Source organism: Lynx canadensis, chromosome C2 (genome assembly GCF_007474595.2).
Source record: "Lynx canadensis isolate LIC74 chromosome C2, mLynCan4.pri.v2, whole genome shotgun sequence".
In the NCBI taxonomy this organism is placed as follows: domain Eukaryota; kingdom Metazoa; phylum Chordata; class Mammalia; order Carnivora; family Felidae; genus Lynx; species Lynx canadensis.
This window is the reverse complement of record NC_044311.2, coordinates 61,290,290-61,315,166: the sequence shown is the minus strand read 5'-3', so window position 1 is coordinate 61,315,166 and position 24,877 is coordinate 61,290,290. Positions and strand designations below refer to the sequence as shown.

Below are 24,877 nucleotides of genomic sequence, written 5' to 3'. Positions count from 1 at the left end.
TCTACCTTCAAGTCTATGGCTGTTCAAAGTAAATGGAATCACGGCCACCCTTAAGTCAAGTGGATAATAAAGGGTTCTAAGCATGGTTTAAAGTACTAAAAATAATTCAAATTCATCATAGTAGTGATTGCTCTGTAATTTGGGCAAAGAGTTAATCTTTGAGGAATATGGATACTATAAATAATTAAAATATCTTTAAGAGAGATACTAATTCAATCCTTTCACATACTTGGCTATAATTTGCTAGAAATATGTTTTGTTGATATATGTTGGCAATGGTATTTAAGAAAGCATTACGAACAAAAAGAGATTTACAGAGTTTATAATTCATACCATCCAACCGTTCTTTCCCAACGTCCTGCATTATAGACTAACTTCACTTTTCCTGTTTGAATACTAAGTGTATTTTCCAATCCTCTGATCCTGTTCAAAATCCTGTCATGGCTCCCCTTCTCCTAATGAAGCTCATATTCATTGCTTTAGCATTTTTAAGTGCATCCACTCTTTGGCCCCAATTTGTCTTTCCGATTAAGTTTCTAATCTTCACTATACAAACCTATACTCTCATATTATTAGACATTTCATCATTCCTTAAGCAAGCCTTGCACTGATCTTGGACCATTTCTAATGTCATCTTCTCTGTGAAGCTTCTGTGATCCCTCCAAATAAGAGACTGGCCCTTTATCTGAACTTCTGTAGTCTTTTGTACTTCCCATGTGGCATCCATCACATACAGCGTTGTATTGTTATCTGTATCTATCTTATCTCTCTGACTGTATTTAAACCACCTTAAAGGCAGAATATGAGTTCATTTCTCATAGGACTATCATTCATAATATCGAACATGGTGCACTACATATACAAAATGCAAACTAATCAAGTGATATCACATATGTATGAATCAAGTCTCTTTCAGTGGCAAAATAACGGAAACCTAATTCACACTGGCTTAGTTTCTAAAAGGAGAATGTATTGATTCATATAAATGGCCAATCCCAGAATGCAGCTGACTTCAAGTATAAAAGGATTGAGGGGCTCAAAGAATGTCATTACAGTTATCTCTCCTCAACATTCTGCTTTTTCTGTATCTCTTTGTTTTCATTTTTCAAGGAGATATTTTCCACATGGCTTTCAAGAAAGGCATGTACAACCTCAGGTCACATACCCCAGGGAAGAGAACTATTGGCTTTTCCTTGATTTCAGAAAGTTACACCAGATATAAAATGAAAGCATAGTTTCCTAATGGAACTCAAAGACAAATGATAACAAAGTGTACTGGACGGTAAAAACTACAAAATTACACTAAAAAGTATAAATCAACTTGCTAAAAATCTTAAAGATTAACATAAGGGTTAGCCTTACCATTTTTAAATTTCAGCGAAAATATCAAATCAACAAGCATATATTATACAACTATGTATTGTGCTCAAGTAATTCAAATGATACAGAAGCCAAACTTTCAACCACTGAGTAAATGTAGTCAAGTTGGTAGTTTAAAAAAAAAAAAATTTTGATGCATGACAAATGAATATAAGACATGATATTAACTAAGTGTTAAAAACTGTAGCAGAGATGACAACTTTAATAATAACTCAGGAAAGATAGGATGATTGTGGAATAGGGTGATCTATGAAGGTTTTATAGAGGTTTCAAAAACTGTTTTGTTTAATGAAAGATGGATTGTTTTTGAATTGTTGGAAGAAGGTGGGAAGAAATTAGGGTGAAAAGAAAATGAGATGGTCCAGAGGTAGGTTTTCTATTTGTAGAGACATAATTGTAGACAACAGCTCACATATAATGAAGAATTCATGTCGAGAATAAGGTGAATGGTCACAGTGAAGTTAACTTAAAGGAGATTTTGAATACTGGGTCTAGGAGTTTGAATTCGATCTGGTTCTAATTTCCCTATATGTAGGTTTCAAGAAGAATTGAGAAGTCATGGTAAGATTGGAGTTTAGACATTGGAATAGTGTTTCTACTGTGAAATAGGGGTCAGCACTTCCATTTATGTAGGTTGTGAGCTGCATAGCCCTAGTGGGCACCAATCACATTGCAGTCTCATGAGGTTGTGCAGTGCACAACCCTTATAACAATGTATGACTGTTAAAAAGAAACCTGTAGGCCCAAGGTGATTCTTGCCCCCAGGACAGCGAACTGGGACTTATTTGCAATTTCAACACTTCCAGGAGTAGAATTTTAAGCCAATTTGGAATTCTCTGGTCAGCACCAATGAGGTAATCTATCATATGGACCCTCTCTGTCCCCCAATGGAAGATGAGGTAGTCCACCTAATAAATCCCTCTGCCCTTCTCTGTAAGTGAAGGTGACCTTGCCTGGAATAATCCTTTCTTTTCCTTTGCTAATGACTTCTTGCCCCACCCTCCTTCCTATAAAAACCTTCCATTTTGTACAATTCCTTGGAGCTCTTCTACTTGCTAGATGGAATGCTGCCTGATTCATGAATCAATTAATAAGGTCAATTAGCTCTTCAAATTTATTCAGTTGATTTTTTTTTTAAAACAGTGGCCCATCTGGATGACTTTCAAGAAACAAAAAACACAGCAATTTGACATTGGTGGAATACAGATAGGTGTTAGGTAGAATTTGAAAAGAAGGTTGAAGAGAAAAGTAGAGACTAGATTATGGAAAGCCTCAAATTCCAGGCTAAGAAATAGGGACTTTATTCTAAAATGGGGGGGGAGGGGTGCAGCACCTGGGTGGCACAGTTGGTTAAGCCTCTGACTCTGGGTTTCAGTTGAGTTCATGATCTCGCAGTTTGTAAGTTCAAGCCCTGCGTCAGGTTCCACTCTGACAGTGCAGAACCTGCTTGGGATTCTCTCTCTCCCTTTCTCTCGGCCGCTCCCTGCTCATTCTCTCTCTCTCTCTCTCTCTCTCTCTCTCTCTCAATAAATAAATAAATAAATAAATAAATAAATAAACTTAATAAAAAAAGAAAGAAAGACAGAAAGAGGGATTTTATGAATCTCTTATGAAAGAAATATGTGCCCTGGAACCTATTATGATTATTTAGGCAGAAAATAAAGGACAAAAATTACATTTCTTTTGAATCACTCCCAACAACCTTACTGCTGGCAGTTGCATAGAGTTTTATAGTAATTTCAAATATATTATTCCACTTGGATGTAGATTTTTCTTGAAATAGTGAAACGATGTCCTAAGCTTATATAAAAAAATCACATCCAAAATATAGAAATTACCCATGATAGAGTACAATTTAATACCCACGGTGGAGCCAAACAACAACCGTCTCTAAGTTTATTTGTGCCAGAAAAGAATGAATGAGCAGTGTCAAAATCAGACTTGTCATGTGTTCGGGATCCCATTCTTTTCTGGAGGCCATTCTTCTTCAGGAATACTGTTCTCTATTTGTCCTCTTCCATTAACTGAATTTCCCTGCAGCATTTTAGAAAAATATTCTTTAACCGTCCTGGGTCATCTCCTCACTTTCCATCAATCCAAACTGCTAGTAGAGTTAGTATACATTTCATGTCTGTCTCCTTGGCCCTAAGTCACTTCTCAGTCCGTCCCACCTCTGCAGTTTTTCTCCCTGAAGATAACACAAACCTCTTATCTGTTACTTCTATTGGGAAATTTTCAGTATTTATCATATTTGACCTCTCTACAGTGGATGATAGTTTTCCTTTCCTTCATTCTTGAAACTCCTGCTGTGAGTTCCTGGTCTCATTGTGTCCGAAAAATTTTGCCTCTGAGCTCTTGACTTGCTCCTGTCTTTTCATGTTAATAATCCTCCAGCGTTCCTTTCCATCCTTCACACTCTGCCCTGTCTCATTACACAAATTTTCTCTGGGTGATTTAATTCCCTCCTTCTAAAGCTTATATACTGGTATCTGTTAGTTCTCTATCTCCAGTCCAGATCCAAAGGCATATATTTACAATTGGATGTTCCCTAGATGATTCACAAAACATGTCCAGCAGTGAATTCTTACCAGGACCTCAAGTCCATTCTTCCTTCCATATTCTCTTCAGAATTTATGGAACCACCATTTATGCAAGGAACTATGCTAGAAAACAGAGAGCTGTCCTTGATTCTTTTCTTCTCCTTCGTCCACCATGTGATAGTTAATTTTATGTGTCAACATGATAGGGCTACAGGGTACACAGATATTTGATTAAACATTATTTCTGGCTGTGTCTGTGAGGGTGTTTCTGGATGAGATTAACATTTAAATTGGTAGGATTAATAAGAGATTTCCCTCCCTGTATCCAATCCATGAAAGCCCTGAATAGAATAAAAGGCTGATCAAGAAAGAATTCTTACCCTTTGCCTTAAGGTCTTCAAGCTAAGACATCAGTCTTCTGCCTTTGGACTCCGGCTGGGACTTACATCAGCTGCTCTCCTGGGGCTCAGGCCTTTGGACTCAGACTGGAAATTTACCATCAGCCCCTCTGGGTCTCCAGTTTGCCAACTGCAGATCTTGAAATTCTCAGCCTCCCTAATCACATGAGACAATTCTTTACAGTACATCTCTTTCTAAAGAAAAATCTACATATATCCTTTTGGTTCTGTTTCTCTAGAGAACCCTGACTAATACAGATCTTGTTAGCAAGAGTGGATCTAGAGGACCACAATTTTAAGGATGACTTTTCTGAATTGGTTCTGTGGTTTCTGGAATTGGCTCTCTAATCTCATTACATTGTAAAATAGGAATGACTCTATTTCCAGTAGTGAAGAGAGCAGTGAGAGACCATGGCAGGATCTGGCAGCAGAGATATGCAAAATACCCTCCTTAGATATTCTAATCAGGCAAGGAGCTTGATGACCACATATATAATGCTTTCAGACATTTTTGGAAATCTAATGAATATAATGAGGTTTTTTGTTTGCTCCTAATGTTGCCGGACAAAGTGGTAAAAGGAAAGGATAAGCTCAGGGATGTGACTTCTCAGTTCAAGTGCCACATAAATGAACTAAACATTTTTGTGTGTGCCCTAAAAGAGACTGTTAGCCTCCTGTAGCCTCAGGGCTGAGATTGTGGAAAATCAAACACAGAATTTCACCCTGTATTTAGCTGAATTACAACACAAGTTGAACTCTTCAGGGTGTCTACTGTTAAAGTGAGGGCATTGATTGGGAAAGAATAGAATCTTGTAATTTGGAATGGGGACCTGCAGGAAGACCCTGATGAGTCTGGGAATGTTGAGGCTCTAAATTCTGATTAGTCTTCTTTCCCAGTTGAAATAGCCTCCTCATTCCCAACAGTATTGGCCTCTCTAATTCCCCCTTACTCCTAATTGGAGAACATTAACTCTGCATTGCCTGAGGAAACTACAATGCTGCGCAAAACAAAGCTGATTCTCTTTGTAACCCACCTCTCCTACGCCTCTTTGATTCTAGACCTATCACTAGACCCAAATTCCAGAAGACCTCTAAGGGTGAGACACAAAATGTGATCTATGAGGAGGTGTGCCACACTTCAAAAGAACGATACAAGTTTTCAAATTTATGCAGACTAAAATCTGGAAAATATGTATGGGAATGGATACTGAGGCTATGAGATAATGATGGAAGAAGGAAAGTTGGATCAGGTCAATATTATTAATATGGGCTTACTGAGCAGAGATTCTCGATTTAACATTGTAGCTCGGGGAGTTGGAAAGGGTTCTCACGGTTTGTTAAGTTGATTGAATGAAACATGGACCAAAGTGTGGCCCACTGTGAGCAAACTAGGAACACTAGATTTGCTTTGCTTTAATGTAGAGGAAGAGATTCAAAGGCTTAGGAAGTTTGGAATGTAGATTTATCAATTAGTGGATTTGTCAGTTAAGACTTACTCACCCACACTGAGAGCACAGGTGATGCACTGGGAGACGTACCAGAGTCCACAAAACACCTTTCTCCACTACTCTGAGGGAAAAAGAAAAAAAAAAAAAAGTGAGTAGAGCCCTAGCATCCTCAAAGAGTCTGTAATCACTCCTTTCTGTAGGCCAGTCCCTATAGTGGGGACTACAGTCACTGAATCAGGAAACCTAAATGCAATGAGAGTAATTGGATCCTAGGGTAACAATGGCCACGTGGTAGCACTCAACCACCAAAGGCAAGGTGGGCATGGCTCCCATAATGGATAGCAGTTAAACTGCAGTCAGAATAGTCTGACTTGCACAAAACTGTGGCATTGGTTGGTTGATCATGGTGTTCCAAAAAATGAGATAGATAGGAAGCCTGATAAATTTTTACTTAATCTATCACAACAGAAGAGCTTTAGATCAAGTGGACAAAAGTCTGACCTGAGTCGTAAAAATAGAGTCATGGCTTCTCAACCAATTCCTAGTCTTGAATCCATTTTTAGACCCAGAACAACTAGAATTGAGAAGACACTGAGTCCCCTTGAGACAGGGCCCCCATACACTGCCAAAAATTTATACTGTTTATCTTTCTCCAAGCCTTCGCCAAAAGGATCTATAACCTTTTACCAGGGTGACTGCTCATTGAGGGAAGAATCCCTTTAGTGACTACTAGGCACTGGCTCTGAACTGACACTAATTCTAGAAGACCTGAAATATCACTGTGATCTACCAGTCAGAGGAGGGGCTTACGGAGGTCAGGTAGTTTGGGGATCTTAGCTCAGGTCCTTCTTACAGTGGCTGGTGGGTCCTTGACCCATCCTGTGGCTATTTTCCCAGTTCTGGAATGCGTAATTGGAAGAGATATAATCAGCAGCAGGAGGAATCCCCAAATTGGCTCCTTGACCTATGGAGTGTGGGCTATTGTGGTGGGAAAGGCCTTGCGGGGGCTTCTAGAACTGCCTCTAACTAGGAAAACTATAACCAATGCAATATCGCATTCATGAATGTGCTGCCGAGATTTATGCCAATATCAAGGACTTAAGGATGCAGGGGTGGCTATTCCTATGCCATTCCTATTCAACTCACCTATTTGGCCTGTGCTGAAGATAGATAGATCTTGAAGCGTAACAGTTGATTTTGTAAGCCTTAACCAGGTGGTGGGTGACTAGCTACAGCTGCTCCACCCACTATGGTTTCATCGCTTGAACAAATCAACACGTTCCCTGACATCAGATGTGGCGCTATTGATTTGGCAAATGCTTTTTCTCAATGCCTGTTAGTAAAGACCACCGGAAGCTACCCATCAGGAACAGGATGTTATGTGACCCACCGAGCCAGGAAGGTAACATGCACAGCAGCACTCCACCAACAAATAGACGCAGTATATATGGCTTAAATTTACTGAGCCTCATTTATGTCTCAAAATGTGGTCCCTCTTGGTAAATGGTCCACAGGTACTTAAAAAAATGTGATTCTGTTGTTGAGTGGAATGTTCGATACATGTCAATTAGGTCTTGTTGGTTGATAATGTTGTTCAGGTCTTTTATATCCTTATAGATTTTCTGGCTGCTTCTTTTACCGAGTACTGGGAGAAAAGAGTAGAAGCCTCCAAATGTAGTTGTGGATTTGTCTATTTCTCCTTGTCCTATTAGTTTTTGCTTCATATGTTTAGAAGGTCCACTATAGGCACATAATCATTAAGGATTACTAGGTCCTGTGGATAACATGACCCCTTTATGAAGTGATTGTCAGTACTCCTGATAATATAATTTTTTTCTCTAAAATCTTCCTCTAAAATTTTTTTGAAAATAAAACAAAATCTACATTCTCTATTATTGATATAGCCACTCCCTCTTTATTTTGATGAGTGTTCTCATGTTCTATTTTTTCCCCTTTTTGGAGTTTTAATACTTTTTATTTTGAAGTAATTTTAGACTAACAAAACAATTGCACAAATAGTTCTTGTATACCCTTTACTAACTTCCCCTAACACAAAATGTCTCTTCAGTGTCCCGGGTCATCTTCTGTTAGGAAGATGGCTGCACTCCACCTGGGCTCCTCCTTCCATGTGTGCGACAGCATTCTTGCCAAACAGTAGTTAGAGCGGTCATTAGGTTTACATCTTTGTTTCCTCGCTCTCTAGGATTACTCTTGCTTGATGTCTTATGTCTGAACCATTGTGTTCTGACAGGTTCTTATGTCTGAACCGTATATTTTGTTCAAGTTTTTAGTTATTTCAGGCTATGGTGTAAATCTGGACCCCTTATATACTATTTTGAACCTTGCTTTTTGTGTATTTTTTTCCTCATTTAGTGTTCATCATATCACGGGGTACTCTTTACAAATACCAGTTTAGCAGATATGTCAGTGCCCCACTCATATTTGCTAGGATATCTTTGACATTTTCTGGCACCCAGGTTTCTGTCACTCCTGTAACCAGCACCTGGGACTCAGGATGCTGTGGCCATTTTGCTGTTTGTACACAGAGGACAGGGAAATTCCTGGTACTTTACGCCCCTCCTCCAAGCCCTTAATGATCCCATGGAGCAGGAATATAAATAATGCCAGCTCCCTCGCTCCTTATGGGAACAATTCTGAGGTATGATCTACACTTTTTCCAGAGCTCTTCTGAATGAGCAAAAGTTACTTTGGGACTGCTCATTTGGCATTCTCCCTGCTATATTGATTTTTCACGGGAATTCTGCCTAATAACCTTCTTCCACACAAAAACCTTTTCAGTGTCCCTTTCTGAGGATCCCAAGCTAAACAACTAGTTTTACTGTCTGGTTAATATTTCTTTCAGGGATTCTGGATCCAATTCCAACATGGGGGTGTGTTCCTCCCCACTCACAACACCAAGCAATTCTTGAACACCAGCAGGGTGTCTGATAATTCAACTCAATTCTGATCCTATCTACTGGAGATAGCATCAGATTTCATAAGTTGAGGGCTGAGTCCTACAAGACTGCACCCCCCACCCCAACATCTTCAGACAACTAATCTCAAGCCTCAGGTTGTTACCTGTGCTTCTGAACAACGGGTTACAGATTGGAGGTTCCTCCCCAAATTCAATTAATTTGCTAGAGTGGCTCACAGAACTCAGGGAAACACTTACATTTACCAGTTTGTTAAAGGATATGATAAAGTATACAAATCAGCAACTAGATGAAAAGGGCAAGGTACAAGGAAAGGGTGGGGAGCTTCTATGCCCTCTCCAGGCATGCCATTGTCCCCAAAGTTCTACCAGTTCACCAACCAGGAAGTTCTGTGATATAAAGGACTAAAAAATTGTCTTCTTAGGTTTTTCTGGAGGCTTCATTACATAGTCATAATTGCCTAAATCATTGCCCATTGGCTGATTCAGCATCCAGCCTCTCCCCCTGAGGTTGGGAGAAGGGACTGAGAGTGCTGAGAGTGTGCATATATATATATATATAATTTTTTTTTTTTTTTTTTACGAGAGAGAGTGTGAATGGGGCAGGGGCAGAGAAAAGGGGACAGAGGATCTGAAGTAGGCTTTGTTCTGACAGCAGAGAACCCAACATGGGGCTCAAACTCACAACTGTGAGATTATGACCCAATCCAAAGGCAGACACTTAACCGACTGAGCCACCCAGGCACCATGGGAGGGAGAGTTTCAATCTTTTAATCACATGTTTGGTCCTCCTGGCAACCAGCCCCTAGCCCAGGGTGGGGTCCAAAAGTTACCTTCATTCATAACAGGACACCCATTTCACCTTTAGTGCTCTGAAGCATTTTCAGAAACTGTGGATGGAGACTAAATATACCTGAGAAATATATTTTGGCCCTCTGAATGACCAAATGTATATTTCTTATAAATCATTATATTGTAATATTCTATTCTTTATATGCCATTTATATTGTAATTTATTTAACTATTTTCAATAGTCCAGCATTTAGGTAGGTTGTTTTTACTTTTTTTTTTCACAATTATTAATTTTATGATAATGATCTTTGCATGCAAAAATGTTTTCTTGAGTTTTAGACTACTTCCTATGAATAGATTCCTAGAAGAGAAATTACTGAATCAAAAGACATGAATATTTTATGGTGCCTGATCCAAATTGCCAATTTGCCTTCCAGAAAATGTATATCAATTCATAGTTCCCTTTGCAGCATATCTTCGCTTAAAATATTTTTGAGCAAATGAAGCCAATCTTAATGTTAACCTTAAAAAATACTTGCTATTTTTAGTAGTTATGAGATTATTAGTATTGTTTTCATTTCTCTGATTACTGAGATTGACTAATTTCTCACATATTTACTGGTTGCCTACCTGTTTATGAACTGTTTATGAACCACTTATGAACTATTATATGTTTATGAACTTTGCAATTTTTTCTTAGTGTTTTTAACTACATGCATACAATCATATAAAGTTGTTAGATCTGTGTAATTCATGCAATCTATTTAATCTATGCAAATATTCTCTGTATGTGTTTGCTTTCAAACTGTTGTTTGAGATGTGACAATTTTGAGTTTTAAGTAATCTAATGTATTTATTTCTTTTCATTTCTGATTTATTCTAAGACTTCCCTACTTAGAAAGTTGCATTTCAAATTTTGAAAAAAATTTTTAATGTTTCTTTATTTTTGAGAGAGAGAGAAAGAGAGAGAGGGAGTGGAAGAGGGGCAGAGAGAGAGGGAGACACAAAATCTGAAGTGGGATCCAGGCTCTGAGCTGTCAGCACAGAGCCTGATGCGGGGTTCAAACTCATGAGCCATGAGATCATGACCAGAGCCAAAGTCAGACACCCAATGAACTGAGCAATCCAGGTGCCCTGAAAGTTGCATTACATTTAAAATCAGATATTTTATTTACATTTCCCCCCCAGAATTTTTTCTTCCTTTTCTTTCTCTTTAACTTGTAAATTCCCATTATTTATTTTGATCTTCAGCAGAGAACAAAAGTAGTTTCCATTGTGTGCTAAGTTTATTCACTCACTCACAAATGTATTCAGTGTTTACCAAGGTACTAAGTGCAGTGCTAGACATTGTTGGTAAAGGCAAATGTTGAGAGGGACACTGAAGTCACATCTGAAGTTGATGTAGGCTGGCTGGGCCCAAGGACCCAGAGGGGTCCCAGAACCCACAGGGGGTCCCACAGAACCAGCCAAGAGGGTCCTTGGTTTCGCACAGTATAGAAATCCAATGTGAGTGGAGAGGAAGTGAGAGCAGAGTTTATTAAAGATACAGAGAATGTGTAGATACTGATAGAGCATCTGGGAGCTTCAGAAAGGAAAGAAGAGCGAGTCTTGTTTTTGCTTGGGATTTGGGGGTTTTATTGAGGATGTGGTCCAGTGCACAGTGTCTTCCTAAGCATCCAGGAACAAAGACCAGTGTTAGGTGCTCCCTATAAGTCACTTATGCCCTGGAACCAAGAATCTTGATGACTTAGTGGTCTTGGAAAACATTCTTGGCAACCCCACCTAATCACTCCTTAGATGTTATCTATTATGTTGGAAGACTCTTAAAAAAAATCATTAAATCCTTGACCTTTACATAGAGGACAGACACTGTTTTATAAGGCACATGTAAGGTAGAAGTGTAGGTCCTTGCAAGAATAGAAGCAGGATAAGGAGCCAAAAAAAAGTAGTTTTCCATGGGGTCTCTTTAGTTTCCCTGTCTCAAAGCCACTCGGTAAGACAGTTCACTTAATTCATTACTGAGAGAGAGGGAGGACATGTGTGAAGTGGCCACCCAGGGCTGGGCATTTTGCCCTCCTTTTTCATTCCATATAGAAAAACAGATCTTATGATCAGAGATATGTTCAACAATGTTAAAACCAACAAATGGGTGGAAAGCGTCATTATCCTGAAGAGAATTGATTTTCATCAGTTATTGAAAATATCCACTTTTTTCCCCTCTTCATCTAATGACTTAAAAAGTAGCAATATAAAACATATTATTTTTTCTATAAGTATTTTAACATGATTGCAATAATATTATCTATACAATTTGACATTCTCTCTTTTGCATTTAATTGATATGAAACGTTTGGATATGCCATAAACTACCTAGTAAACATATCTACCAGTTATACATAAAAAGGTTTTAAATGGACCAATTACTCTTTTCAAAGCAGAGTTCAGTTTTCTCCTTAAATAAATAGATGTTATTTTATAGATTCTCTATTTGGGATATTATCGTACAAACATGCCCATTTTGGGGGGTGTGCACATTTAATCAAAGTGAATTAATATAAGCACATACCGCCTTGGGCCTTCAAACAAATTTCTTTTTCAATTAGTCAGGCAATCTTTCCAGTTTTCCTCCTCTTAGTAACTCCTAAGACCATTCATTCCATAATTTATTGAGCCTCTAAAATGGAAAATGAACTGTAATAGGGCACTGCTTTAAGAAATAACGTTCCATACATTCCAATGTATTTAATGTAGCCCTTCAAATCTTTAACCTATCCCTCTCTACTAGCTCCTTTCCAGAAATTCCTGTGTATGCTAATCCAACAACAAAAGCCCTCACAGCAAACTTTCTTTCAATCTCATGATTTCCTCAAGCTCCATCCAATCTCTCTTCCTTTGTAGCCAAACTATCAAAAGTAAAGTTCACCCTACCACTCCTTTTCTTATCTTTCACCCATTTATTACCCATCCTACTATAATCTTCCGCTCCACCCCGAATCAGTTCCATCTATGGCCTTGTTGTAGGTTTTATCTCAACTTCCTCTCCATAGCTCTATCAACAACACTTAAAGTTCTCAGTAACTTTGGCTTCCATGGTACTTCTCTCATATATGTTTTCTTTTCTTTCTCTTTTCTTTTCTTTTCTTTTCTTTCCTTTCCTTTCCTTTTCTTTTCTTCTCTTTTCTCTTCTTTTCTTTTCTTTTCTTTTCTTTTCTTTTCTTTTCTTTTCTTTTCTTTTCATGTTTATTTATTTTTGAGAGAGACAGAGGACAAGCAGGGGAGGGGCAAAGAGAGAAGGAGACACAGAATCTGAATCAGGCTTCAGGCTCTGAGCTGTCAGCACAGAGCCTGACACGAGGCTCGAACCCCCAGACCGTGAGATCATGAGACCTGAGCTGAAGTCGAAGTGGAACGCTCAACTGACTGAGTCACCCCGGTGCCCCATCTCACATACGTTTTCTTGATTACCAATTTCTCCTTTTACCTCACTAGTCATTTCACTGTATAGTAGAAACCCTTAGCTCTACTTAACCAGCTCCCCGGATGAGGGGAGGCTTTCCCCTCTGTCAGTCAGTCTCTCCCTGCACACCTCAGGGCTGAAGACTCCTGACACTTAAACCAGTCTCTACTTGATCTGTGTCTGCCTACTGAACTGAATGCCTCGTAGAGACTAACAGTTTGTTCTAGAAGCTGTTTATGCCATTGCACTTGTTATTTTAATTATGTAATGTAATCAACTATTATGTAAACTAATAAAATATAGAGTGGGGAAAAAAAAGGGGTTGTTTTTATAAAAATTAAGATGAGTGATTTGGAAAAGCTCCATAATGGCTGGTACCTTGAAGAAAACTTGCAGTCAAGTTAGGTGAAAAACAAAACCAAGAAAAAACTCCTTCCAGTCTAGGCATATTTACATGGAATGACCCTACCATGAAAGTATCTTTAAGGTCTTACACCACACAACAAAGCTGAAACTGGAATCTGAATGATTGTCTACAGCTTAAGAGACTAAGCTGAGCTCCAACCAAAAACAGACACTGTTTTTGCAAAGCAAAGCAGAATGCCTCTCATCAAAAGAGAATGAAAGCAAAGTAACATTTATATGTTTTAAGGTCTCTATGCAACACTTCACTTTTTCCCATCTTGAACTAACTCTACTGATTAACCTATCCCATTGCCTGGTGTTACAGGCCTCCTTCTCTAGAAATGTCATGATTACATCATGAGGTCTCTTGTTCTCTTTCTCTGCTCTCTCCTTGAGTAATTTAGTTTCCAACCAGAGCTTTAATTTAGCCCTTATTTTTTAAAAAATTTAAATGTTTATTTATTTATTTTGAGAGAAAGCTTGAGTATGAGCAGGGGAGGGGCTGAGAGAGAGAGAGAGAGAGAGAGAGAAAAAGAGAGAGAGAATCCCAAGCATGGTCTGTGCTGTCAGCACAGAGCCCCATGCATCTCAGGAACCATGAGATCATGATCTGAGCTGAAATCAAGAGTTAGACACTTGGGACACCTGAGTGGCTCAGTTGGTTAAGTGTCTGACTCTTAATTTTAGCTCAGGTCATGATCTCACGGTGTGTAAATTTGAGCCCCTGCCTTGGGCTCTGTGCTGACAGCAAGGAGCCTGCTTGGGATTCTCTCTCCCTCTCTTTCTGCCCCTACCCTGCTGGCTCTTTCTCTCTCTCTCAAAATAAATAAATAAACACACACACAAAAAAAAAGAGTCAAACGCTTAACTGACTGAGCCGTCCAGGTGCCCCTAATTTAGCTTTTAAATAAACAAGTACCATCTGGTGAACATGGGCCCTGCTTTGGGTAAACATGAGCCGCTTCTCCCTCTCTCTCTCTCTCTTTCTCTCTCCCTCCCTCCTTCCCTCCCTGTGCTCTTCCTGGAAAAACAAACAAACAAGGACCAAATCTGCAAGCCCTTCACAGAAAGAGTCCACATTCTCCACCTTCCACTTCCCTCCCTGTACTGTGCCATGTATGCTATAACTACCTAAGGAAATTGTTGAGATACAAATAAAGCATAATGAAAACATTAGTCCATAAATAAAAACCCAAGAATGAGAATCTGGCTTGAATAAGTGTGCGAGGAAATTCCTTTGTTTTAAGGTCATAATTTTCCTCTTAACTATTAAAGGAAAGAAGTTCAATTAATAATTATGATTGAAAATTATTTTATTTAAAAAAATTAAATGTTTATTTATTTTTGAGACAGACAGAGCACAAGCAGGGGAGGGGCAGAGAGAGAGGGAGAGACAGAATCGGAAGCAGTCTCCAGGCTCTGAGCTGTCAGCACAGAGCCTGACTTGGGGCTCAAATTCCCAAACTGTGAGATCCTGACCTGAGCCGAAGTCGCCTGCTTAACCAGCTGAGCCACCCAGGTGCCCTGGAAAATTATCATTTTAAAGTGGGTAGCTGATGCTATTTTTTTTTTTTTTAATCAACTGTAGTTTTCCAGAAATGTACAAACAAATTTAGGTCAACAATGACAAGTATCACTACAACATTCAATTTTATCTAAATGAAAGCCACAGTTTTTCTTCTGTCTTGAATCCTGTGGGCTCATTCTCTCTGAAGCTAGGCAGGGCAGATATGACTGTCCCTTGCATTTTACAGATGAGAGAATTAAGGTCCTAACAGTTACTGACTTACTGTTGATCTCACAGGTAGTTTGTAACCTAAATGGGATTTGTATCCTGGCAGTAGGCATCTTGAATCACCTTTTGAATGTTCCCAAGTCCCTTTACAATTGGACAGGAGAATCAGGAAATAAGTGGGGGAAAATGAAACTCTTCTATCCATAATTATGACTCATCTGCTCACCAGCCTAAGATTATGTCACTGGAGTTCAGTCCTTTGTTTAACATATTTTCTCACAAAATTCTTGAGAGGAATAAGAAGTTAATATTTCATCCTTTAACATCTTCCTATTAATCGATATACCCAATTTGCTTCCCTTTAATTAAGTGGTTACTTGAAGGACTGTGATGGGCATTTTGAGAAAGATTGTTTTGGATTATTGTCCTTTGTCTTCAAGAAGGGAAGGACAATGTATATGTATGTGGGTGGGAGTGAAGGGCATAGTCATAGACAAGGATCTGGGAAATGAAAAGGGATGATAGGATGTTGGATGCCAGGATTTGAAGAGTTGCACCAGAGAACAGAATGAGAAGGAGCAGAGTGAGGAAAGACATGTGTTTTTATTTCACAGTTTTGAGAACTTAATGCTGAGGTAACTCAACTCTTAGAATTTTTTTTTTTTGAAAGTTTGTTCTACTTTATTTCTAAGTAAAACCATTGATAGTCCCTTTGTTTTGACACAAAGTATTCCCAAAACTAGAGCATAAAAAATATTTATGGACTAGATTATGATTTCCTTTAGGAACGGTTCCGAAATTGTCAAATTTCTGACCCAGGACTTAGCATCGGATACATCATAAATATGATCAGCCATGTCCCATGATAATTAAAAAATACATACCTATCATATAATATTAAAATTTAAATACTGATTCTGTAAGATGGTCATGGATAAACCAAGTATGTCTTTAATATAAAGGAATCCAATAAACTATCCATTTTGGGGGAACATTAAAAATGTCATGTTTCATTGGCCACTGACCTTCCCACGGTCTGTTTGTCTGAAGTCTCTGGGTTACTAAAGACAGACAGCTAGTGAAAAGCTTCTTGAAGAAGCCAATGAAGATTTGGGAAATTTGCTTCACTTGATTCTCACGTATGGTCCTTTTCCGTTTCTTCTAACATTCTATGAAATGAAACTTTTTTTAAAAGTAATATGCTAGCTATAATACACGTTAAGCAACAAATACAAAATAATTTCTTGTGCCGCCTTAAAATTTGGAAGAGTTTATGGTATGCTAGATTGTCCTGTTTTAGAGGGATGTTAAAGGCATCTTGTTTCTTTAGTCTAGCTACACACCTTGTGGCAAGGAGGGCCTCCTAAAGAACTTTCTCCATTATCAAAGTAGTCCATGTTCGAAAGGCATTTATTATTGGTGCTACAAGTAAGGTTTCTCGTATTGAAAATCATTTTATGGACAAGGGCTGACTTCCCCCTTCACTCTCCTCTAACTCCTTAAATAGTTCAAAGCTACTAAGGTGGCAGCTTAGAGACAGAGCAAAGCAAGGCTCCAAGACCATTGATTAGGGTTCAATTGTTTTATCATGCTTTTAGCTACAGGCTTACCTCATACTCTCTTAATCTGCTAACAATTACCAACAGGTCATTAGCAAAATTTTATGGAAAGGAATTTCAAAACATCTTTTACAGAATCCTCAAAACGAAACAAAACAAAACAAAACAAAACAAAACAAAACAAAACAAAACAAAACAGAATAGCTTGAATGTGGCTTCCTTTACCCCTTAAAAAGAAAGTATAGGAGGGGCGCCTGGGTGGCGCAGTCGGTTAAGCGTCCGACTTCAGCCAGGTCACGATCTCGCGGTCCGTGAGTTCAAGCCCCGCGTCAGGCTCTGGGCTGATGGCTCGGAGCCTGGAGCCTGTTTCCGATTCTGTGTCTCCCTCTCTCTCTGCCCCTCCCCCGTTCATGCTCTGTCTCTGTCTGTCCCAAAAATAAATAAAAAAACGTTGAAGAAAAAAAAAATTAAAAAAAAAAAAAGAAAGTATAGGAAAGACTGTGTCTTAATTAGGTGCTAGGTGAAGTGGCAAAAAGGAAGAGTGCAGTTTCCTATAGATGATAAAGGATAGCTGATTTCAGAAATATTTACATGAAAAGGTTACAGCTGTGATTTATTAACACTGAAACGCCATTTAAATTTTTAGTTTTTTATGGATATAATTGACATATAACACATTAGTTTCAGGTGTATGAAATAGTGATTCAATATAAATATTTATTGCAAAATGATCACCAGAATAATTCTGGTTAATATCCATCACCACACATAGTCACAAAATTGTTTAAAAATTTATTTAACATTCATCACCTTTTCTTAGGCATTGATGCCTCTTGCCAATTAAAAAAAATTTTTTTGAATTCAATTTGTAGTAAAGAGATTTAATCAAAAAATTTCACAGACAATGGAGGCTATTTACTCTGGGACTGATCATATAAATTTACAAATTATACACTGGCTGTATCCCTCAACTGTATTTTTCTTGCCTTCCCCTATTTTGAAAATAAACAAATTTTATTAATTTAGTAACACTGGAAAGAATGCTAAGGCTCCCAGATGTTACCTTAGCCTTTCTCAAATGCAAGACTTTGAATCTCTTAAGTTAATTACTTCCTGCCTTAGAAATAAAATATTAAGTTGACGAAATACCTCAGGATATATAATTTTTAAATTACAAATGTTAAATATATGGCATATAGAAATATCATATAATACTATTTTAAACATGATAAATAAAAATAGAACTAACAACAGACCTCACAAGACCAGCAAAAATAGCTCATCTATTACAAGTTCTACCCAAAGGCAATGTTATGTAAATTCAATTTATAGGCCCTGGATAGCTTCCCCAACGTTGGCCTCTCAAAAGCTTTATACTGATATTTTTAAGAAACTAGCAGCATACTTCACCTTGGAAAAGTAATTTTATAAAGACACTGCCATTAGTGATTTTATGTACTTCCATATACCCTTTCTGAATTTGAAATAATGGAGAAGTTCAGGTAATAATTTTTGTTCTCTTTCAAATTTTATGACTAAAATATTGAGTTGTGTTTTATGGCCTACATTTATTATATTCTGTAGAGTCTGTCAGCAGCTTTAGGCAAAGAATACCTTTCGAGTCTGGAATCAGATGCAAAAGAATCAGAGGTTGAAAATGAGAAATCATGTATTCCAGAAGCATAAGAATTTTCCAGAGAGTCTGAAATTCAACTAAATACTGCATATTGTGTAATATATGAATAATAATTTTCCAATCCTCTGTCCAATCTTTCTTTCTTTCTTTTCTTTTCTTTTCTTTCTTTCTTTCTTTCTTTCTTTCTTTCTTTCTTTCTTTCTTTCTTTTCTTTCTTTCTTTCTTTCGATAATTTTCTCTTCAAGAATGGGCCAGGATTGGGGCGCCTGGGTGGCGCAGTGGGTTAAGCGTCCGACTTCAGCCAGGTCACGATCTCGCGCTCCGTGAGTTCGAGCCCCGCGTCAGGCTCTGGGCTGATGGCTCGGAGCCTGGAGCCTGTTTCCGATTCTGTGTCTCCTTCTCTCCCTGCCCCTCCCCTGTTCGTGCTCTGTCTCTCTCTGTCCCAAAAATAAATAAAAAACGTTGAAAAAAAAAAAAAAAAAAAAGAATGGGCCAGGATTATTGCTATAAAATGTCATTTCCTCCAGAGCAGTTTTGGTAGGTTTTTTGGAGGAAGAGTTTATTTAGCAAACTGTACACTGACAATGTTAAGGACTTTTTAGTTATAAGGAATTTTAACAAGGTTGCAGGAATTATCCAGTCTCATTTTCTAAGAGTAAAGCTGAAAGAAATTTAAACAGTGGTAGATTAAATAACAAGTCTATATTTTACACAACAGAACAAAATTTTGAAACTTCCTTAAATCGTGTTCTTTTTAAACTAGGTTCTCATTTTATTTTTTTTTTTTTACTTTTTTTTAACGTTTATTTATTCTTGAGACAGAGACAGAGCATGAACGGGGGAGGGTCAGAGAGAGAGGGAGACACAGAATCCGAAACAGGCCCCAGGCTCTGAGCTGTCAGCACAGAGCCCGACACGGGGCTCGAACTCACGACCACAATATCATAACCTGAGTCGAAGTCGGACGCTTAACCGACTGAGCCACCCAGGCTCCCCAAGGTTCTCATTTTAATGGACTAAATACAATTTGTTAATATCACTTGTTTAAAGAGAATAAGAACTGGGGAAACTGGGTGGCTCAGTCTGTTGTGGGACTCTTGATTTCTGGTCAGTGTCGGGTCATGATCTCATGGTTCCTGGGACTGAGCCTCTCCAGGCTCTGTGCTGACAGTGCAGAGCCTGCTTGGGATTCTCTCTCTCCTTCTGCCCCTCTCCCCATCTTGTGCTCTCTTTCTCTCTCTCAAAATTAATAAATAAACATTAAAAAAAAAAAGAATGAGAACTTGACTTCTACAAAAGAAAGTGATAAAAAGAACAGGATTCTAACCTGGATCTAATTCTGCTGAACTCCTAACTCTCTGCATGTCCTAGGTCCTACAGCCATCTGTCAGTTTAGTTTTTAATTTTAAAATTTTATTTAAATATAAATTAGTTAACAGACAGTGTAGTATCGGTTTCAGGAGTAGAACTCAGTGATTCATCACTTATAACACCCAGTGCTCATTCCAACCAATGTCCTTTTTAATGCCCTTCTTAATCCCCCCACCCAACACGCCTTCTCCAGGAACCCTGTTGGTTCTCTATATTTAAGAGTCTCTTAATGGCTTGTTTCCCTCTGTTTTTATCGTATTTTTCCTTCCCTTCCCCTTTGTTCATGTTTTGTTTCTTAAATTTCACATATGAGTGTAATCATATGATATTTCACTTTCTCTGACAGCTCTCAGTCACTTTAATAAACTTTGGTTTCTTTACCAAAATGTGAGGCTAACCCTTAATCTGGGTGTGGTAAGTGAGATAATAAATGAAAGTATTTTTGAAAAACATATTGTTCTATTGTAAGTTATTATTGATTAGGGAAAAACACATGACAGGCAAACTTAGTTTTCATGGTAGTATAAGTGTCATAGGCTAACTAGGTAGTAATTGAGGCTTATTTTATGGTTTTAGCATTCTCTCGTCTCAGAGTCTACCCAAAAATGTTCAGCACCAGGGACTGTCTTTACGTTTAATTTGGCTAAGCACATCTACCTTCATTTTGAGCACTCACTGGCTACTATTGATAGTGATAACTAAAATCTGGTTAGAATATCATAAAAATCATGCAGTATAAAGCAAGTTCCATGACACTACTGAGGCATTTGAGAAATAATTTACTTTCTTAGTCAGGTCAAGAGCAAAAACAAAATTATCAACCTCAATTTTTTCCCTCTCTAGTACACAGAAAGAACAAAAGCAGTGTTCTCTTTGAATTAGATTTCTTTTTTGAAGAGGTTTGTGGTTAAGTTTGTTTTACTCTGTTTTACATAGGGAGCCTTTGTTGGCCTTTAAAGTGTAATTTACCGATGTAACTGATGTATTTCTGCCACCGATCAAACAAATGCATGTGACGAAACGTATGCATACTTATTTCAGCCTCTGAGATTTATCTTTAAGTTATTCTGTTTGGAAGCTGGGGGGAAATATGAGGTCACTTCTTTCCCCTCTGCCAAAGGCAAGCTCATTTCCCCAATCCACACGGACAGTTGAGCAGTAAGTAGCGCGTTAGCGTACGTGAGTCCCCCAGACCGTGTCTTGCCATCAGCGGGCACACACGCATTCACCCTAGCCCCCGTGTTGGGGCCAGAGTCCATCCGCAAGGCTTCTCCAGTTCGGCTACGCAGATTATGCTGACGGTGTAGCTATCCCGTGTGTCTGCCGCATCTGCCCACTGGCTAGAGAAAGAAAGAACGGGTATTCGGTCGAGCGTAAGCAGCTGCTTTCACCCACTGCCCCCCTAACATGCACTGTACTCCTCTCCCCACGTGCGTTCACACACACACACACACACACACACACACACACACACACATTCTCACCTGCACTCACACACGTGCGCACCGTACCTCGCCCAGCCGCAAGCCGGGACACGTCACCCGCGCACCCCACCTCCCGGGCCCTGGCTCTGCGGCCTCTCCCCACCCACCCGCACTCCACGTGGGCGCACCCCGGCGCCAGGCGGCCGCTCTGCCCACGGAGCCCCTCGCCGGCCCCCGGGGTGGGAGGGAAGGCGCGGCCCCGGGGTCGGACGGACAAAGCGGGCGTCCAATCGAGCCCCGCACTGCCTCCCCGAAGGGAGGGAGCGGAGGCTCGGACGGGCCCAATGAGCGGGGAGCCCGAGTGGGACTTCCTCCCGGAATCCCGTTGGCCAGAATAGCGGGGCCGTGGGTGACACGTAAGTTGGGTGGGAGGCGGCGGCGGCCGAGGTTGGGCAGCCCGGTCAGTGACACCGGCCCGCCGTCCCCCCAAACCCAGAGGGGCCAGCCGGCCCCCGCCCATCCACCGACTCCGGCGGGCCGCGCGCGGAGGCGCCGCCTGGAGCCGCGTCCTTTTGTTGGGCGCGTACCCCCTCCTTTTGGTGGCAACAAAGTCGCGCAGCGGGAGCCGCCGCGAGGGGGCGGGGAGCGGCCGGGGCGGGACTCCGAGCGCCGCCGGGGGCAGCCGAGCCAAAAAGTGGGGAGGAGGAAAAAAGGCAGGCGGCGTCTGGGGACCGGCGCGGGCACGGTCCGCTCGGAAGTATGCGGAGGGCCCCTCGCCGGGCCCGGGCACTCGCGGAGAGCCAGCCTCGCAAAAGTTTGGCGGCCGCTGCCCAGGCGGCGTCGATGGCTGCGCGCCCCACGGCGCGCGGGGGCTGAGCGGGCGCCACTTCCCCTCGGGCCCCGCTTTTGTGTCTCGCGTCTCCTCCTCATGCTGCGTCCGGCCACCTCCTGCGGCGGCCGCTGCTGAGACGCTCGCTCCCGCAGAGGGGAGGAAGGGACGGCGGCGGCGGGGGCGGCCGCGGCGCGGGGTCCAGGCGGGACTATGGGAAACGGGATGTGCTCCCGAAAGCAAAAGCGGATTTTCCAGACGCTGCTGCTGCTGACCGTGGTGTTCGGCTTTCTCTATGGCGCGATGCTCTACTACGAGCTGCAGACGCAGCTGCGGAAAGCCGAGGCGGTGGCGCTCAAGTACCAGCAGCACCAGGAGTCCCTTTCTGCCCAGTTGCAAGGTACGGTTAACGGGACGCGCGCGGCCGGTGGCTAACTTCGCCCCGCGCCTCCCGCCCCGGCTGGAAAAGTGGCTTTGGGGAAACGTTGGCCCAGCGGGTGCCACCGCTGACCATCACGGACCTCAGAGTTGAGCCCTGCAGGGCCGCCCGGGTCCTCAAAGTGTCAAGGGAGATGACATCCCCATCCTCCCGCTTCCACCGGCGGTTACGTTTGAAATTGGTCGCTCAGAGGCTGGTCCCGCTGGGCGTTGGATGGGCCGGCGCACACTGAGCGCTTTACCCCAGTCCTTGTCAGTGGCCCAGCTGGAGTCCGGGCAGACCGACCAATAGCCCTTCCTCCGTGTCTACCAGCCCATCCCGGAGAGGCACGGTCCTGGTTTGTGGGTATTTGCTTTGCAGTTGCCCTTGTCAGTAGTCTAAGAGATGGAGTTTGGCGGTGATTTCCCAAACCATGTTGTTTTTTCAAGGGAAATTTAGCCATGACCTAGCAGCCCAACTAAAGGCCCAGTAGAATGGAACCTGGTGGTTTCTATTAATTTAATAGGGTGACTTTAGAGATGTTGGAGGTATTGGAAAAGTCCACACTGCCGCTGTTCACCATCCCCCCGATATGTTTTGGAGGGAAAAAGTTTGTCTTCCTGCGAAACTTTTAGTTTAATACAGAGATAGGTAGGCGTGTGTGTTGGGGGTGGGGGGGTGGGAGGTGGTACTTTACAGTTAGCCTTGAGAAGTCCAAGGAGAGAAATAGAATTTTTCAGTTTATCAGATAGAGTAAACACAACTTGAGCAAGACCTGCAGAAAGATTTAAAGTTTCTACCCTTCTATTTTAGAATCTCCTTTAATGTAAATTTCAGAAACATAAATGATGCATGACTGCAAAGTAAGCGCGATGTGGCCTTAGAGCATAGTCATCCTGTATATACTTTTAGAAAGCTTTTACTTGTACTTGTGTGTAGTTTTCGATACTTATGTAGTCCTCTCCCCAAGCAGAAAATAATAGTAGAAAGCTGTGAGCAGTGAAATGTTGACAGTCTTTGCTGATGATGCAAATATAGCTAATTTCGTATTACTGGGAAAATATAAGCTGGATGGATGTTTCTGTCAGTGTATCTGTATATAAATATGAAACAGATGCCTTTTCGTGGCTTCAGCTATTTTGAGTGTTTTCTAGTAAAAAAAAAAATTAAAACGAGAGAAAAGGACATGCAGCTGATTACTTGGTCTTATTTTCTCTTCCCAACTTAGAAGAAAAGGAATTATTTTTAGCTTACTGAAGCTGCATAGCCACAGGCAGTGAAAATATGTGAGCTGGGTTTGGCTCAAAAGGAAAACCTGTTTTGGTGCAGACTTGGGCTAAGAAAATTTTTCTTTAAACTTGTTGGTATTTACCCATGACTTATTGTTGGTGTATGAATTCTGGATATTTATGTATTTACTTAGAAGACATCAGTGGCTTCCTGTGAAGTTCAGCGCAGTTAGACAAAGGGGGAAATTTATGATCTAATACTACAAGGGCAGGACTGGATTTTCACACATGTGGCTGGAAGGGGCATGTGTGGTGGATTTTATGAGGTTGTTACCTTGGTCTCTTAGCTTAGGAGACCCATGTGAACATACACTGTCAAGTTAACCAATACCTCCTCAGCACTGCACGGTGCCTGATGCTCATGAGGGGATCAATATATATTTATTCAGTCAACAAAGGAAATTATTCTGAACAGTAGTGAGAAAGTTAATCCCATGCATTTTTGTCTGCCCTCTTGGCCTTCACTTCCCTGTCTCTGCTTTTTGAAACAAAACAAAACAAAACAAAACAAAACAAAACAAAACAAAGTAACCAAACATTTTGCCCAAGCCCAAGGAGAGCATTTACCTTCGCAGCCAAAACTGGAACTGATTGACTGAGGCCCTGATTTCTGAGTCGTGGCCTGTATTTGCAGTATTTAGTTTTGAAAATCAATCTCAATTTCTTTTCTCCTTTTATTGGCTGCCTTTTGGTGAAAATTGTGGAGGAGAGTGGTGGTAAGTGGTGATACAAGGCCATTCAAATATATAACATTTGTTTTGCAGTAGGAGATGAAAAAATGTAGCTAGTTTGAGTAGCTTTAAAGTCTATTTCTTAATGTACCCTTTTGCCATTTCCTCTTGAATTGTGGTGCTGGAACAATTACAATATGATCATCCCTGAAGCATTATTTCCCAGGCAGGCCACATGATTGACTCCTATAGCGTTTATTTTGGATTTCACATCTGCAGGTCATTTAATGAAGGTTTTCTGACGTTAGCATCTTTTGCTTCCCCAATGACAAATGACATTTCACTCAGCAGCGCTCTGTTGTACCACCTGCATAGATTTGTTTTGAGGGCGTTAGGCTCTCCATTCTCAGAACTTGTTTAGTTAAGTGAGATCTCTTGACCTGGAGTGGATTAAGATCAGAGTTAATTATGAGTGGCCTCTTTAAAAAAAAAAAAATGACTCTTGAAATGTTTAAGTAGTTTGGCCCTGTAATCTGAAGGTATACATTTGTTAAGTGAGCATATTTAGGTCATCTTCAGTTTAAGAATGG

General features: G+C 40.6%; 1 protein-coding gene across 4 annotated transcripts in view; it reads left to right on the top strand.

Annotated features, from left to right (window-relative positions):
• The first annotated feature begins 22,021 nt into the window (after window positions 1–22,021).
• Window positions 22,022–24,877, top strand: part of GOLIM4 (golgi integral membrane protein 4) — a 79,848-nt gene continuing 76,992 nt past the window's right edge. For all 4 annotated transcript variants that reach the window (XM_030329181.1, XM_030329180.1, XM_030329179.1 and 1 more), the window contains exon 1: window positions 22,022–22,309. In XM_030329181.1, the coding sequence (XP_030185041.1) occupies window positions 22,123–22,309 (187 nt within the window). In that variant the 5' untranslated portion in view covers window positions 22,022–22,122. The remainder of the gene's footprint in view (window positions 22,310–24,877) is intronic.